Below are 17550 nucleotides of genomic sequence, written 5' to 3' on the forward strand. Positions count from 1 at the left end.
TTAGACGCTGTAATCTCATTTATTGGCACTGTTAAGGCTCTCAATCTTCTTCCCAGACTCTCAAGGAGGAGGAAAGAAGAGATCCACCAGAGCACTTGGCAGCTCTGGAGAGGAATTAAAAGTTCACAGCAACGTTACTGCACTCAGAACGAGTGTCACAAGTCAGTTGTTTTAAAGATCTGGTTTCTAATTTTTATACAAAAAAACAATATGAAATACATAGATCAAACTCCCTTTAGGCAAGCACCCCACATCCGTAACAACTGCTGCAGCATGTAAAAAAAGTTATCAAACAACACCTAATGAGCATGAGGTAACAGGAAAGGCGCTTTCTCAGAATTCAAAGTCCTCATCGGCCATGTCGATCGCCCAGGCAAACTTCTCCCTTTGTGTCTTGTTGTAGATCTTCTCAATGGGCACACCAAACTTCTTACACCTACAGAGAGCACAAGGCAATGAGGGGACATCCCAGGGGCTGCACAACCCACCCTACCTGGCTCCCACCATGGTAGTCCTCCCTGTTCACCTACACAAACTCCTTAGCTCCCCTAATTACCTTTTCACCTTGCCACTGTTCATAAAGACATGCAAAGTCTTTCTTGCCCTAAACCCAGAAGGGACATCCTGCAAATAACTGTTTGCAGGGAGGCTGCAGCTTTGGACTTCGCTCCAACATCTGCAGAGCTTGGACAGGTCTCTCTGGCCAGCTAGAGACAAAGTTTATTCCTTTTCCACAAAGGCTCAGACACGTGTTTGTTCCCCCCCAAACAGATTTTCTGCACATCTCTCTACAGCAGCATGCCCAAGGCTTACCAGGCTATGCTAATCCTGGGGTCCAGGTAATTCAGCTTGGACGTGCCCAGAGCTATCTGCTTGTTCTCCTCCTTGTCTGTGGCCTGGACATTCAGCTTGGCCAGCTGCTCTTTTAGACGCTCCAGCAGCTTTTTTTTCTTCTGTACATTGCTGAGGGCAGAAGAAGAGCAACACAGCAAGTTAAAGGGAAAAACAAGTAGCAGAGGCAAAACACAGCAGTTCTCCTGGTTTGATGCTGCCTGGGAGCATGATAGGAAGCTAATGAGCTTCAGCTCAGAGCAGTCTCTAAATTCACTCTAAGTCCTGAGCCTAGAAATAGCTCCAGAATGGCAAAGTGGAAGATGTTACGTAGTACTAACCTATCAGGTGAGAGTACTTGAGGGAAAAAAAAATAAAAATCACATCTTAATTATTAGTACCAAAGTTGTGCAAGCACAAAAGCCTGCAGCCAGCAGAGACCACCTCCTCAGATCCAGAATCCGTGAGCAATGACCATCTCAGGCAGCCTGCTCTGCACCTTAGCAGCACAAGCCAAAAGCAGAAGGACAAGAAACCCCACAGTACAACATAAAATACGAGCCTCATTTCTCTTCACCAGCTGCCCTCTGTCTCTAGGCAGAAAGTCACATTTGGGCTCCGGGAAGGGGCATAAATTTAGGCAGTCCCCATGCAATGACTGTTGCAGAGATCAGATGTGTGACAATCTTCCACCCAAAAGTCTCACAAGAAAACTTGCATTAGGGCCAGCTTCAACCCCAAGTCAGACATCCTATGCACCACGGCATTTGTAGGACAACCCAGCAGCTTGGGCTGAAGTCCAAGTATTCAAAGAGATGGGCCCTATCACACAGAAATGCCCCCGCAAGGAACTCTTTGCAGTCCTACTGTTGCAGACAACCACAAGACCTCCACCCATCCACTAGACTCCCCTAGGACAGGAGGCACCCAGTACCCAATTCAGTTCCCATGAGCTACACATAGGGTGTTGGACCACACCATTCCCACCCGCAGGTCCCAGACAGACCCCTCTGCAAACAGGAATTGTACAGAAGATTCACTCACGCCTCTGCTTTGGCATCTTTTGTCTCTTCAAACTCATTTTCAGCTTTTTTCAGCTCTTTTTCAGCTTCCTCCAGCTGTTGCTTCTTGGCATCAATCTGTGAACGCAAACACAGAGTGAGCCCATGCTCCTGTCCTCCCTAGGGATTTCAGCTGCCTCTCCCTTACCATACCAAATTGCTCCTCAGCTTCTCATCAGCCCTGATCCAGACCCAACAACTGCCTGAGACACATGTAGATGTAGAGCTCAGGGACATGGTTTAACAGTGAGCTTGGCAGTGCTGGGTTAAAGGTTGGGCTTTGTGATCTTCGAGGTCTTTTCCAACGTAAATGGTTCTGTGATGTCAGAAAAACTCACAGCTCTTTATTTGTTCATGTTGTGCAAATGCCTGAGGTTGACTGGCTCATGACAATACTGGACCCTACTGCAAAGTCCCAAGCTCAGTGGTAGAGCGTGAATAAAAGATCTGAGGACAATTAAAAGTCAGTTTGTGGAATTTCCATAGGAGACCCATTAAATTTCAGCTGATTCTCCTACAAACAGCCAAATAGGAAAACTCATTTCCATAGTCCTGAGCTGTGGCATCACTAAAGGCACCCAGCTTGGTCTGAAGACACCAATCAGTGAGAAGACCTCAGTGCCACATGTGCTCCAACCAGCACTTGAGCTTATTCCACCCCTCTCCTAGGTTGTGATGTCTCCACACCACCACTACTTCTGGTACATTTCCTAGATGCCACACTTGATCAGTGCAATCTCTTTAGACATCAGGTTATTCACCCTCCCTTCTCCACATCCAAGAAAGAGATCAGTGAGGTGGGAGCAGGGTAAGGGCTCTCAGTTTGATACTTCTCACCTTACTCTGGAGGTTTTGCATTGACTTCTCAAAGGTTTTTGGCGTGGACCTCTGATGGTTGCACAGGATGGCCACAGCTCGGTTAGCTCGGTTGTAGGAGAGCAGCTTTCCTGCAACGCTGTCTTCAGCTGGAAATAAAGTGCAGGATCGTTATTTGTCTCCGCTCTGGGAGTTGAAAAAGACAGAGCAGACCAGAACAACAGCAAGATGTTTGTCTTTCCCCATCCTTTCTCAGGAGAGAGAAATACTGGCTGTAGAAATTGGTAAAGGACACCTGAGAAGCAACAATTTGAAGGTGCATCTCATCGCTAGAAGGCAGGACAGAAATAACACAAACAACACAAAGAAGGGGAAAAAATACACTCCTATCTTGGCTGTCAGACTACCATTGAGCAGGTAATTTGATTTTGTCACTCGGCATGGCTCCCAACCTGCTGCATGAACCCATAAGCTACATACCCCCCTACAACATGGTTCACGACCAGCCAAGGAGGAGCAGGCAGTTACGGGGACAGCAAGGCAACGGATGGACATCTGAGCCCACTGCCCCCACAGGGCAGCTGGGAGCAACACAAACTCTTAAAAACTCACAGTTAGTGAGGGCCTTGAGCTGCTCCTGCAGTGTGATGGAAGCGTTGTAGGTCCTGAACACTTTGGCAGTCAAACCGTTCATCAGATTCTGGAGGTGTTTGTTCAAGATGACCGTCTGGAGGAAGGAGGAGAGGACAAAGTGAAGAAAAAAATGAAGAGAACAAGCAGAAGCCAGGACAATAAATCACTTCTCAGACCATCATATTTTTGCCTAAACAAACCCATTAGGCATTTAGAAAAAACAAACTCAAAAACCCCTCACAGATCTTATGTAACTTGCAGATCTACCTATTGGGTCAGGCCTTCAACTATTGAAAATTAGGTCAAACAACACTAAAATTGACAAAACTTCCCTCAAATTCAACAATTTCTGCCTATTTATGTCCAAGAGGACACATCTCACACCCAGTATCACATCTCACACATATCAAATCCGATATCTTTATTCTACAGAGCACACGGGGCTGCAGTCAGAGCAGAAACAGAAGATGCTAAAATGACTCATTTGGGGTTTGGTGGAAGCCTTCCTTGGAAGGAGAAGGCCCACATAACCATACAGGAGCAGCTTCTTTAGAAGCAAGATGGACGAGTGGGTTTGTGGGCATGTGACAGAAGGGGAGCACAGGGGGCAGCAGCCCATATTTCATGCTAAAGAGGAGGTAGACATTTTTCTAAGAGGGTTGCCTGGGAGGAGAAGGCTGCAGCACATCTCTCCAGCACCCCTATGCTCCAGCAGTCTCTCTCCCTTTTTTGTTGAGCCCCAGCAAGGCATGGAAATGTCAAGCAGCTGAGATTTGACACCTCCAGTAATGCCCTGGGCAACATGCATGTGGGCAGGTCTTCCCAGGCTAAAAAAAACCCAAGCAGATCGGTTCCAGGAGGGAAGCAGCAGAAAAACACCTCCTTAGCAGGGATATGGGTTAGCCGTGGGCACAGGCAGACAGACGAGCCTGCATTTGGGAAAGGAGAGATGTTGCCAATGCTGAGAAGTGGGGATGTTGTGACTTTTTTTTCTATCAGTGGGGTTCAAGAGAAGAGAGGTGACAACTTACAGTGAGCCTATCAAAGAGGTCATCTCCTGGGTCCTTGTTCTTCATGAACAGCTGCAGGTTTTTGAACACCTAGAAAGGAAGAAGGGATGGTCCTGGTCAGGGACAAGGAGCAAACTTCTCTCAGACACCTCCCTCATCTCCATCTGTCTCCTCATCCCCTCATCCAGGTACACTGATTTGTACGCATGGAGCATGCATCCTACGATAGCACCAGCCTGCTCAATTTCAAGGACTTCCACTGAGACCTCAAACACTGGTGCCACAGACATCTCTCCATCCCTGCTACCCCTGGCACTCCACTTTCCCCACAAACACCATTATCTCACAGGCAAAACAAAAAGCAATAGGAACATTTTCAAGCCTTAATACCCACTCGGTCAACTGAGGATGCTCCAGCAGGAGGCAGGACTTCTCTCATAGTTCATGGGCTAAAACAGCCTTGAAAGCCCTACCCCAAAGTTTCTACTGCCCCCTCTAGGCTAGGATCAACATGCGTGTCCTCATCCCACAGCACCCTTGCATCTCCTGCACGTGCTGTCACAGTGGGGTTGAAACACAGGGTTCAGAGGCAAATTTGGGACTGATGACCACCAAATGAACCAAGGCCCCCTTGCACCACATCGCCACAATGGCCATGACACCCATCTCTGCCACGCTCACCGGCTTCTCCACCGACACTTTGTTGTAGTAGCGGATGGAGTCTTTCCCGAGGAAGTCAAACTCCACCACGTGCTCCTGCCCGTCCAGCTCGGGGTGCAGCTTGATGTGCTCCACGCGCAGGGAGCAGCAGCCAACTGTGTCCGCAGTCTCCCCTTCCTCTTTCTCATTGCCAGCTCGCAGGGCCAGCTGGAAGGAGCCACAGGAGACCGTGAGTCACCCACTCCGACCCACCACAACTCCCCTTTCTAAAGTGGGCATGGACATCAGGAAGAAAGACAAACGAACCAAAAAGAAACCACACCACTTTCTCAGACAGTGTCTCACTGAACAGCTGCTGGGACGCTGGTGGAAACCAAGCAGTGGCTCGCTCCAGCAGGAGGTTGTTTTCTTATTCTATTAAACTCTAAGATATCTCCCCAAAGTGAAGCCATCCAGCTCTCATGAGGCCCTTGTCAGCACCCAGAGAACACTGGTTAAGCCCAGGGAGGACAGCACAGCTCCTGCACTGCCACACAGCTGTGTCCTCACACAAACAAACATCGGCAGATATCGGTAGTCATCGTCCTCCTTGATCGTTGCCAGATTCCCTGCATGGAACAACTCCAGCTAGTAGTGACCAGAAGACACCAAAAAAAGAGTTGGGTGGATCAGGTGAGCTAAACCCTTGCCACACCAGCAGTGGGGGGCCAGGGTGAGGCCACAGGTACCTTATCAATGAAGTAGAGGGCCACTGCTCTTTGCCGCTTCTTCATCTCCTTGGACTTCCAGTCAGCCTGGTACTCAGCACGGATTTTGTGGACAACGTCCTTTAACTTCCGGGCTACCTCGTACTTCTGCCAGTCCTTTTCCCCCTGGAAAAAGAGGCCAAGGCATTCCCACTCAGTGCCCCATCTTATTTCCATCTCCACCAGCCAGACCCCACTGTAGAAAACACAACCTCCAGGGTCTAAATATCACTCAAAACCCAGTGCTTTCTTGAGAAAAATCCATGAAATGAAAAATAATTAAAGCAGAAACAGCTCAACTGGGGTTTCTGTGCCCTCTGCTGGCTGCACTGGTCTCAGGATCCTCACAAAATCTGAGCTGTTCATAGTCTGGATGAGTCTTCCACCAGCTGGTGGCCAGCACAGGGCACGCAAGGAGCCAACTGGTCCAGCACTGCACAGCCATGGCCACTGATGCTTGCACACCACTAGCCCTGACTGGCACGATGTGCTTGCTTGGCTGTGCCCAACTTGCATGCGGTTTCCTTATTTGCTTTGAGGACTGGAAATAGCTTTAAGTCACCTCTCTCTCCCCGCTGTGTTCGCTCCTGCTCTCCCACAGGGCTACAGATGGTGATCCCACCTCCTCCTGTGCTCCGTTTGCTGGCACAAATGGACCAAACCCCATGGGATCTCGTACCCTGCAGATCCCCTCTGCCCCTGCCTGGCTTTTACCAGCCTTCCCAGGATGCACACGAGCAGCACGGCACAGGGACAGCTCTGCCAGCAGCAATCTGTCCCTAAGAACAGGCTCAATGCTTAAAAAAATTTATCCTTTTTTCCCCCCCAACCACAACCAAGGGCATCCCAATTAATCTAGTTTAATTAATCTAGTTTACCTCCTTTTTCTTGGAAAGGAAAGTATGTTTTTGTTGACATGCCACATCTCTTTTTCCCTAGCCTTTCCACCTGGCAAAAGGCCCGTGGCCCACAAGGCAACAGCCCTGCACAAATGGCAGCACCTCACTGACCTTCAGCTTGGAGCTGGGGTTCAGCATGATGTACTTTAGGGAGTTCTGGATGTTTTCGGTCCACGAGGCCAGCCAGGTGACCGTGTTGTCAAAGCGCACCTCCTTCCATTTGTGGCCCGCAGGCGGTTCGGGGATCTTAGAGTCCCTGGGGACAGAGCAAGAATAGAGCCCTCGTACCAGAGAGACCACGAAGGAGAAGAAACGGGTCAGCATCTCAACCATTTCTTCACAGCGAGCAAAGGATGGTCAAGAAGCTGCAGCGCTGCTTACAGAAAGCACACAGCCTGCCCCAAATTGCTCGACAACGCAATCGGTCTGTAGCCTTTGGATGCTGAGGACAACGGGAGAACTTGCAGGGCTGGTGGGGACTGATTTGAATCAAGGCCATGAGGTCTTCCTGGGGGTGCATTAAGACCAACCCAACCAACATCATTTATAGCAAATACACTCTTAACTGATCGCTACTCTTCCTCCCTCCAGTGAGAACAATCCCAATGCTTCCAGCCAGCAAAAAGAACCCGTGAAGTCAGGAAGAATGACTTTTTTTTTTTTTTTTTTTTTAAAAAGAAGCGTATCAGAAGCAATACATAGTTGTCCCATCTTCAAAGAGACCACAGAAGCACTGCTGGGCTTGCAGCTGATATCCTGCTAAAGGTGCTGGCACCAATGAGAGATGGGACTGCTGACCAGCCTCCCTAGCCACCGTACATCCACGGAGAGACTAAGTCAGACCTGACTGCAAAGCGGATGCCTGGAGGTCCCAGGAGGTTATAGGAGGGCTCCAGTTGCAGCAGACAGCAAAATCCCGTGGCAGCTCCATGTAGAGGAGATGTGCTGTTTATCCCAGTCCCAAAAGGAGCCCCCCCCAACCTCAGCTCTTCTCTTGGCAACTCACTTGCTGCAGTTGATGACCACATCCTCTGGCATGATCCTCTTCTTGAGCATGCCCATTTTGGGGTGGTCACCACGGCCACGGAAAAGCCCCGGAGGCTCAGTTTTAAAGTTGCCTATCTTCTCCCGGTGCCCATCGAGGATGCAATACCCGTACTCTTCCTGGATCTTGTCTGCCGCCTCCTTCAGTTTCTGAAACGAGCACCATGCCACCATCATCCCACAAGACATAGCTGAAACCCCATGACTTGTGCTTGCCCACCATCCTCCCCCTGATGAGAGCAAGGCAGGAAACACAGAGCTCAAAGGGCTGGAAAAGAGTCGAGCACAAGCCCAAGTTCACTCCAAACACACAGATTATCTCCACCTGCTTTGCAAACCCTCGTCATGATGCTGTCCCAGCATGAGATGCTGATGAAACAAACCTTGGGTTTCATTAGTACCGTATAGCAAGGGTCCACCACCTCCTGGACGGGCAGGACCCCAAACCATGGCCTGAGGATGACTGGCACTTTTCAAAGCCAGGAAGCATGCACTGTCTGCAGAAAAGCTCAAATGAAGAAGGGTGTGATGGCCCTGGAGAGATGGAGCTGGTCAAATGGCAGAGAGGTCCCACGTGAGGACATAACCCACCAAAAAAAGAGCCCAGCAGGGGATAGGACACCTGAAGCTGGTCCCAAAGCATATCAGCCAGCCTCAGATATCATGAGAAACAGTCCTCACCTGCTTCTCCTCTTTGGGGAGTGCTTTCCGTGCCTCGTTTTTGTCTACAAAGTACTTGTGGATCTCTCTGAAGTCACACTTGTCCAGGTGCTTGATTATCTTCTGCTCCTGAGGGGTCATCTCCTGAGGGAGAGATGACAGGGACTGGGTAAAGACAGTTGGCAAAAACAGCTCTGCACAGTTCTGCTGGCTACGTCCCACCCCAGAGAACAGGAAATACAGAGCTGCACACCAGTTCTTCAGAAAAATCATAGGGAAACAGCCACACCAGCCGCATCCACCCAAGGGTAGATAAAGCTGCCCCAGCAGGTGGCCAGGCTGCTCTGGACACCTGAGCTGAGAAGCAAAACACAGCCAGCTTTGGGGTGGAGCAGCCTCAAACCTCTGCTGCAGGAACAAACAGTCCCAAAGGTGACTGCACGCAGATGTCAGGGTCTGAATAAGGGGCACTGAAAGTTGAGGTAAGCGCTAGGAAGGGTCTTGCTCGTGCAAGGGGACTGAGCCATGGTGCTGCAGGATCTCGACATTAATCCTTCAGATAAAGGCACACCCCCAAACAGTTTGCAAGGCTGTTTGGTAGACCCCGTGCCTACTTTGCTAGATGCATCACTTAAACTCAAAGGGAGCTCAAGTGCCAACGTGAAGTGCTCAAGGATTCCTGTAGACAGCAAGCCCTGGCCCAAACCCACAAGAAGCACGGAAATAAAGAGCTAAACCTCCAAAAAAACATCCCCTTCCTCCCATGCTATGCCTGCAGATGACAGTTTTAATGCTGGGGGGTTTAACGTAGAGGATGGACAGCAAGAAAGCCCCCCTGCAGGGAAGGTACCTTCCTCCAGTCATTAAAAAAGTTGTTCTGGAAGATCTCCTTGGTGGTGTACTCGTGATCAAGCATTTTGGCATAGAAGGTAGCAATCTCCTCCGTGGCCAGGCTCAGCTTCAGGGGTTTGCCTGGGAAAAGAGAGGAACATTAGCATCAGCTCTGGGGACAGCCCCACACCGCAGCCCCAGGAGGTCACTTGGTCAGTCCCCAACGCTCAACATGGTGCCAAAAAGGGACACGGGCTGAGAATGGACAGTGGCACCTCCATACACCAAGCAGTCTTGTCTGTGGATCAATCCCCTGAGCACTCAGCACAGCAGGAGGCTGCCACGACTAATTTGCAATCACATTTCATTTTGTTCTCCGTGAGAGCCCAGTTTACGCCGAGGTCACTGAGCCACGAGGCTTTCAGCAGCTGTTGTGCAACGACAAGTCCCAGATTCTCGGCTTAACAAGGCAACACAAAGGTTTGTTTTCCAACCGTGATCACTTCCAGGACCACGCTGAATAGTCAGGATCCTACTCATGGCAGTTTCATCTCAAAGCATTTCCTGTGCAGATGGAGCAATCATGGGAAGCTCAAAGAAAATATGCACGAAATGGATACAGGTGCAAGATCCTCTTGTGGTTGTCCAGTGAATTTTGGATCATTTCTTGGAGGTCACAAAGCCACCACCAGCCTCTCCTGAGCTTTTTGGCTGCAGCAACTAAGCCCAATGAAGCCAGGGAACATCCTGGTTCTTCCTGGGAAGCACACCTCTTTAAAATAGCTTTTCTAGGCAAGCCACGGGAAAACTACCCTTCAGAGCTCCAGGGATGGTTCGGATCCTGCCCACGCCAGGCGCTGATTTCGGGGTTTTGACCTCCACCTGCACTGCAGAGCATGGTGAGTCACAGCCTCACCGCAGCCTACGTGCACCAGCTCCCTTCCTACTCGGGGCTGTTGCCTGGGCACAAACACGGGTTTTCATCCAGGAACGGTGACACCTTTCAGCAACCGAGCCAACGGTTCCCCAGCTGCCCAGCCAAAGCCACCAGCCCGGATGCACACAACACAGACGGGTCTGCAAAGGAGCAGAGGCCGCAGAGGAGGTCTAAACCCTACACAAACTACACGCAGCTGACAAGATTCCTCCTCACTGAGCCAGAAAACCACAAGTCTCCAACAGCCCCATCGATATCCCAGCAGTGCCCTCTGCTGACAGCGTTGCCACACACCTCATTTTCCCAAATTGGCCTTTTCCCACCCGCTATGTATAAAAAAATGAAAATTTAAAATTAAAAAAAAAAAAAAACACAAGGAATAGGAAGCCTCTGGGAGAGCCTGAGAGGGAGCAAGACTCCATCGGACTGTGGTCCCTTCCCATCTCCAGCATCCCTTGGTTGAGTCCCATGGTCCTTCTTGCCTCCTTCCCCCACTCCAGAGGGAACAGTTTGGGGCTGGAGACAAGAGTGGGGAAGAAAAGAGCCCAACAACCTCAATGAGAAACCCAAAAAGGACAGCAGAAGCCTGGATCCATCCCGCCAACCTCTCAGCCCCTCAATGATGCGCTGGGTTGCAGTAAGATGAAACATGGTGGCTTTGGGGACAACACAGGGAGCCGTGACCAGGAGCTCAGAGCAGCCTGGCCAGATCCTGAAGTGTCCCAGAGGGCAAGTGACATGTCACTGAGACCATGGGACAGCGAAGCTGCAGCTCTCATCAAAAGCAAAAACACTTCTTCCCCCGTGTGCAGAGAAATAGTGCGTCAGCTGACTTAAAGCTCAAACCCAGGAAGTATGTTAATCAGGAAAAAATGCTATACATAGGCTGGGAGGGAAAAATATATATATATATATATTCACAGAACGTACACAAGGTCTTCAGGTGATGGCATCAAGATGCACTGCTTCCCCTTGAGAAACTCAGGGTCCATGGCTGCACACCCCGCACCAGAAAAAGCGGTGAGCAGAGGAGCAAGCCTCAGCCACGACTGAGGATATTGCAATATTTCAGCATTTAATGATTCATCCTCTGCAGTATGCCCCCCTTTATATAAGAGGAGATAATCATCTCCTTGGCCGTGCAGAGGGAAACTCCACGTGCCTCCTCCCAGGGTGGACATACCATCGTAATAAAACTGAACATCGTCAGGCAGCGGCTCGTAGAGGGGGGCGAAGTAGGGTCCTCGGTGCTCCAGCTGCGTCCACTTCACCCCGTCGGCTGTCTTCTCCTCTTCCCACCTGGGACAGAAGCACACAGACCCATGAGAGGCACACAGACCCATGAGAGCATCTCTGCTTCAGGGTTTGAGATCTTCTCCTGAGCGCTGCCAGAAAACTCAAGTGAAATTCCATCACCTCTGTCACTGCCTCAGTTTCCCCACTCTTTCAAACATGGAAAACAACGACCTAACCAAGGGAAAAGCATCCTAAGGAGGGAAGGGATGTGCTCACTGGGACGTGGAGGGACTCAGGGGGAGAGCAAAGGGATGGAGCCACCAGACAAACCCATGGGGACAGCCACCAAGATCCCACCCTGGCCCACAAAGGCTGCTCAGTTTGTACTAAAGAGGCTGCAAGGGTTAAAACACACCCCAGCCCTCACTGCCTCCTTTAAAAGGCACCAAAAAAAAAAAAAAGGGTTCAGGAGCATCCACCACCCTGTCCTGCAATCTTAATGCAAATAAGATCTTAAAGCACCTCTCTCCACCCCCCACAGAGCAGGTAAGGTTTTAAAGGCACCATAAACCTCGGCTGCAAGATAAGGATTTAAAAAATAAAGAAAAAAAGAATCAAGACACCCACCCTGAAGAGCATTTAAAAACATGAACACTTTAAACATGAAATTAAAAAAGGTAACCAAGGTCTGTGGCAGAGGAAGAAGTCTGTCGGAGCATTTGGGGACAGGCAGGGGATCTGCAACCCACAGCTCAGCACCAGCTGGGTGGGCAGCGGCAGGACCCAGCCCGTGAACCCCAACATCTCCAGGAAAATGCAAGAGAAGCAGAAAAATTTTACCCCCGGGGGAAAAAAATAAACAAACGTGTTTCTCATTCAGCAGTGCCCCGGAAGTATTTCAGAGCTGTCTCCTCCCCGCAGGAGGAGATTGCATCAAAAGGTGGGTAGATTGCATCAAGAAATGCATTGCACTAGGAAAAATATATTAAAAAAAAAAAAGATATTTAGGAAAATATAAACGTATTATTTTATAAAATGCAACAGGCTGCAGAAAACATAGCTGGAAGCACCTCTGAAAAGCAGGCATCTACAAGAGTGATTTGTGATGTAAGGAGCACTGGCAAGGTCTCCATCTCTCCTCCCAAATCCATGCAATCCTCCGCCTCAGCACCACCTGCACTTACCTGCTGCAGATCCCCGAGCCTGCACGGAGGCCGGGGGGGACAATCCGGGGGCGAGGGACCCCCCGACCAAGCAGCGAGGTGGTGAGACACCAGGACATGCCACCCTGTGCCCCCGGAGCTGGCGAGGCCGGTGGGTGCCACGGTCGCCCCCCAGCATCCCACCCCAGCACCCCACTACCCGCCAGGGCAGGGTGGCATTGCCCAAAGCATCGCCAGGGAAAGCCACCGGCACCGTGGCCAAAAGGTCCAGGTTGTGGCACTCCCCACGTGTCAGGGCTGTGTAGCCTTATGGGAAGTGTAGTCCTACATGTGTTTCGAGGCAGTTCTACCGCAAATTAAGTTTATGTAGCGGCATTGCTTAAAAAAACAAAACAAAAACAAATACAACAACAACAAAAACACTCTTCTATTTTCAAAGGACCCTATGCCCCAAAAAAGCTGTCCCAAAGGTCCAGGATGTGGGTGATGCCCATAAGCACCACAATCTGGGATAACTGGGATAATGCCCAGCAGCCCCGTGCTGCCCAGGCTCTGGGGTTTGTGACAGGCTGCAAAGCATCCAGCCCCCCCTAAATGCCCCTTCCCTGCCTCAGGTATTGGGGGTGCTCTGGGACGCAGTGACACCGAGTGGCTAAAGCCACCAGTCTCCACCTTGAAAAAATATAGCAAAGGGACAGCATCTATCAGCCCCATCCATGTGCTCTTTTCTGATGGTCTCCTAACCAAAAATCTTGCCTGGAACATCCAAAAAACAATGCAAAGAGGAAAAACTGCAGCCCCTTTATGACCTCCTTGACATGGTTCCCGTTGATATGGAAGTAGTTTTGTTACACAGGGTTTTGTGGGTTATCTCCTTCCACCAGCTGTGAGCACATCCCTTGCCTGGCCGGACACCAGCAAAGCCAGTTGAGGAGGAATTTATACTCTTATAACAGCACACATCATAAAAATACCATATAAATACTATTTTGTATTTGGGACCTCCCATTCTCTCTCACCCCACTCCCTCCTCCTGCTCAGAGTGCTCAGCTAAGTTCAGGGCTTAGGAAAATACACCAAGCAGTTAATAAAAGGATTAATATAGTTTTTACAGTTTTATCCTAAGAAATAAAATTAAAAAAAAACAATTACATTCAAGTTAAACCTGCCCACAGGCCAAACGCATGCAAGACATTTACCATTTCCACTTCTTTTCTGCCTCTTTCTTTTCTTTCTCTTTTTCCTCCTTTTTAGCCTTTTTGTTCTTCTTCTCCTCTCCTTCCTCCTTAGATTTTCTTTTCCGGGTTTTCTCTGGGATCTCCTCATTTTCGCTCTTCTCTTTACTTTTCTTCCCCCTCTCCTTTTTCTCTTTTGGCTTTTTCTCCTTGGTTTTCTGCTTTTTCCCTTCCCCTGGCCCATCTCCCTTCCCTGCCTCATCTTCCTCCTTCACCTCCAGCCCAATCTCCATGCTCTCAGCCTGTCCCAATCTCTCATCCCCTTGCTCATCCACCTCCTCCTCCTTTATTCCTTTCCCATCTTCACTTTCCTTTCCCACCACATCTCTCCCCTCCATCCCTCCTGGTTCATCTCCCACTTCTAATTCCTCGTCTGTCCTTTCCAACTTTTGCTCCTCTTCCAGCATTTTTTCCTTCTTTATTTTCTTCCTCCCCATTTTCTCCTCCCCCTCTGTTTTCACCTTCTTGCGTTTCTCTGCTTTCCCCTTCTCCTGCTTTTCCTTCTCATTGCTCCTTCCCTGGGCACAGCTGCTCCCTCTCTTGGCTCTTCCTTGTTCCACTCCCCAGTCTCCACTCCCATCAGCACCATCCTCACCCTTGAATCCCTCCATCATACCCCCAAGATCTTCCTCAAATTCATCCATCTTGCTCCCTCCTTTTCTCTGCAACCCCTTCTCCCTCTGCTTCCTTTGCTCTTGCTTCTTCTCTCTCTCTTTTTTCCTCTTCAGGTCTCGGGCAACCCCTTTCTGCTGTGGGACAGAGGGGTCCAGCTCCTTCTCCACCTCCTCCCTCACAGCAGTGACCCCCAGAAATAACCCTGAACCCCCAGGCTCTCCAGAAAGGGATGCAGCCATGCTAGCAACACCACCACTTGGTCTCAGGAGCTGTAGGAAGCAATGAGAAGGGAAAAAAGGTTGATATTAGGAAAGGAAGGCAATTATCCTAAAGTCCAGGCGCACAGAGGAGATGCTAACGGATGCATCCCACTGAAAACTGTGTGTTGGGAGCCAACTGTACCCCCTAGGTTTCCTACCCCAACTCTGTCTTTGGTCTCCAAGAGCTGCTGTCCCACTGCAGGTCCCTCACTCCAGATTTTGGGCTGTGACCTGTAACAAATGCACAGACAACTCTCATCACACAACGGCCAAGGTTGGAGGCACTTCTGGAGGCCACCTGGTCCAATCCCCTGTTGAAGCAGGGTCACCCAGAGCAGGCTGATCAGGACCACGTGGAACAAGAGGCTGAAAAGCAGCCCCATAAAAAGAGATCTGGGGGTTCTGGTTGGCAGCAAGTTGAAGATAAGTCCCGTGACAACCATATCCTGGGGTGCATTAAATATGGCACTGAGAGCCAGTCAAGGGAAGTGACAGTCCTGCTCTGGTGTGGCCTCACCTCAAGCTCTGTGTGCAGTTTGGGGCACCAGTGTAACAAGGACATAAAAACTATTAAAGAGCGTCCAAAGAAAGGCTACAAAGTTGGTGAAGGGTCTGAAGGGCAAGATGTATGAGGAGCAGCTGAGGTCCCTCGGTTAGTTCAACCTCAAACAGAGCAGGCTGAGGAGAGGCCTCATGGCAGCCTGCAGCTCCCTCACGAGGGGAGCAGAGGGGCAGGCGCTGAGCTCTGCTCTCTGGGGACAGTGACAGGACCCGAGGGAATGGCTTGGAGCTGGGACAGGGGAGGGTCAGGCTGGGTGTTAGGGAAAGGTTCTGCACCCAGAGGTGGTCGGGCACTGGGACAGGCTCCCCAGGGACATGGTCATGGCACCGAGCTGCTGGAGTTCAAGAAGTGTTTGGACAGAGCTTTCAGACACAGAGCCTGGTTTTTGTGTGGTCCTGAGTGCAGCCAGGAGTTGGACTTGATGGTCCATGTGGGTCTGTGTCTTTTGAAAATCTCCAGGGAGGGAAACTCTACAACCTCTGGGCAGCCTGTGCCAGGGCCCCAGCACCAGCAGTGCTGCCTGGGGGCCAGGGGGAGCCTCCCGGGCTCCAGGCTGGGCCCGCAGCCTCCACTGCTGGCCCCGGGCCCCCCTGAGCAGAGCCCGGCCCCGGCCTCTCGCACCTCCCTGCAGGGCCGCAGGGATGTGGGGGAGCTCCCCCGGAGCCTCCTCCTCTCCAGGCCGAGCAGCCCCAGCTCTCGCAGCCTCTCCTCATGGCAGGGGGGCTCCAGGCCCTGCCGCCCCTCAGGGCCCTGCGCTGGACTCTCCCCAGTACACCCAGGTCCCTCTGGTACTGGGGGCCCAGAACACTGGCAAGCAGCAACCTCCACCTCTTACATGCAAAAAACAGGGGACTGCTCCTGAATCAGTCTACATTTCCCTTCAAGCACAGCAGGACCCCCTGCTGCAGCAGATGGAAATATCCCAAAGCAGCCCCTGTAGAAACGTGGTGGTCCCAGGCTGTAGCTCATGGCATGACAAAGCTCAAATAAGCAGGACCACGAGGTCTCCAGATCAAAGGTGGGAGGCCCCAAGGTAACATCCCCAGGGACATTCCTGCCCAGAGAACAGGACAGGCTCACAGGGTTTGGTGATTAACAGCAGGACATGGAGGTGGCATCAGGCTGAGCATCACGGACATGGATGAAGAGGCAGTCTTTGGATGAGACATGTCTCCTGGGACTGTGTGGATTTGGGGACAGGCACCCTCATTCCCCTCACAAATAGGGGACCTGAGATTCAGCACGTTGGGGAACGATGCAGCCCCTTTATCACAAAAGGCCACAGGACCAGAAACATCCAGATTTGTAGCCACCACTGGCAGCAACATGGGTGGGGAAGGCATGAATATTTCCCCAGTCAAAGAGGCCAGGTGAATTCTGGGGAGCTTTGTGGCTTGTGCCAACACCATAAAGCACCAACCTTCCCCTGTAAAATCACTTTTACCCAAGATTTCCTCCAAGACAATGTTTTAGTAAGGAAAAGAGTTTTTCTACCCCTTTCTAAAAGGATGATGCTAAATTACTGGGCTGCAGGACTTGAGAGCAACGCAAGCATAGAACCTTCAAACTTGCTCAGGATGGAGCAGATTCCCCAAAAAGGAGCAGCTCAGGGACCAGCATTGAGAGCCCATTCAGCATTGAGAGCCCATTCAGCACCAAGCAGGAACAGCCTTGCCCATTCAGAGCAAGCCCTGGTTGCTGGCATCAACAGTTCACCGTCACATTGAGCCATCAGATGTGGCCCTATTTTCAGACCCCTATGCAGAGTCATCAGTCCCAGCTCTTCACCAGAAGCTCCCCATGGCTCTCAAGCCCTATTAAACTTCTAAATGGCCCCTGCATGTCCCACCGGGCTCCTCCATGGGTGAGGATCAGACTTGAGCCAAGTTGGAGTATGGCTTTGCGGTGTAACAAATCCCTTGGAAAGAGCCCATTTTCCCACAGCCCAAGCCCCAAAGCAGCTTTGAGGAAATAATGCCAGGGAGATGGCTGAGACCGGATGCTTTTTTGGAGCGAGCATTGCACAATTTCCACTAAACTCATTAGTGCAAATAGCTTGGCAAAACACGCTCCAATCTCATTAGGAGCCAGTAGATTTGTGACTCAGAAGGCAAAGTCCTGCAGCCTTTTCGGACCAGCTCCTTCCCCAAAAGGTCTTATTAGAGGCTTCTCGTTGGACATGAAAGCCCCCGCCTCTACAAGGTGGAGAGGATTATCCTGCTAAAGGCCAGCATAATGAATTCAGGCTTCTATCTCTGCCCAGATCTAGCACAGGGCGAGGGAGAGAAACACCCTTTTCCCAAGCTTTGTGGGGCTGGTTGTCCCCCCTAGCATTTCCCCACCGCCTACCT

General features: G+C 50.7%; 1 protein-coding gene across 2 annotated transcripts; it reads right to left on the reverse strand.

Moving 5' to 3' along the window:
* On the reverse strand, positions 1-14290 carry TOP1MT (DNA topoisomerase I mitochondrial). 2 transcript variants are annotated; one of them, XM_050708908.1, is made up of 14 exons: positions 13727-14290; positions 11312-11427; positions 9211-9332; positions 8382-8504; positions 7663-7850; positions 6768-6912; positions 5740-5883; positions 5033-5218; positions 4373-4441; positions 3321-3435; positions 2730-2857; positions 1876-1970; positions 814-963; positions 1-436 (listed from the first exon to the last, which is right to left on the reverse strand). In XM_050708908.1, the coding sequence occupies exons 1-14, from the start codon at positions 14197-14199 to the stop codon at positions 334-336; spliced, it is 2157 nt and encodes a 718-aa protein (XP_050564865.1). In that variant the 5' UTR covers positions 14200-14290; the 3' UTR covers positions 1-333. The 2 variants fall into 2 exon arrangements, with proteins under 2 accessions (XP_050564865.1, XP_035422285.1); XM_035566392.2 differs by lacking the exon at positions 13727-14290 and adding an exon at positions 12549-12988.
* Between the last annotated feature and the right edge of the window lie 3260 nt (positions 14291-17550).

This window comes from Cygnus atratus, chromosome 2 (assembly GCF_013377495.2).
Source record: "Cygnus atratus isolate AKBS03 ecotype Queensland, Australia chromosome 2, CAtr_DNAZoo_HiC_assembly, whole genome shotgun sequence".
NCBI lineage: Eukaryota > Metazoa > Chordata > Aves > Anseriformes > Anatidae > Cygnus > Cygnus atratus.

Coding starts and splice junctions, on each gene's coding strand:
- TOP1MT (XM_050708908.1), bottom strand. CDS start 14,199: ATGGGGAGGAAGAAAATAAAGAAGGAAAAAATGCTGGAAGAGGAGCAA. Junction 9,333..11,311: donor TGTTCAGTTTTATTACGATG/GTATGTCCACCC, acceptor CTCTTTTCCCAG/GCAAACCCCTGAAGCTGAGC. Junction 6,913..7,662: donor GTGGTCATCAACTGCAGCAA/GTGAGTTGCCAA, acceptor CTCTGTCCCCAG/GGACTCTAAGATCCCCGAAC.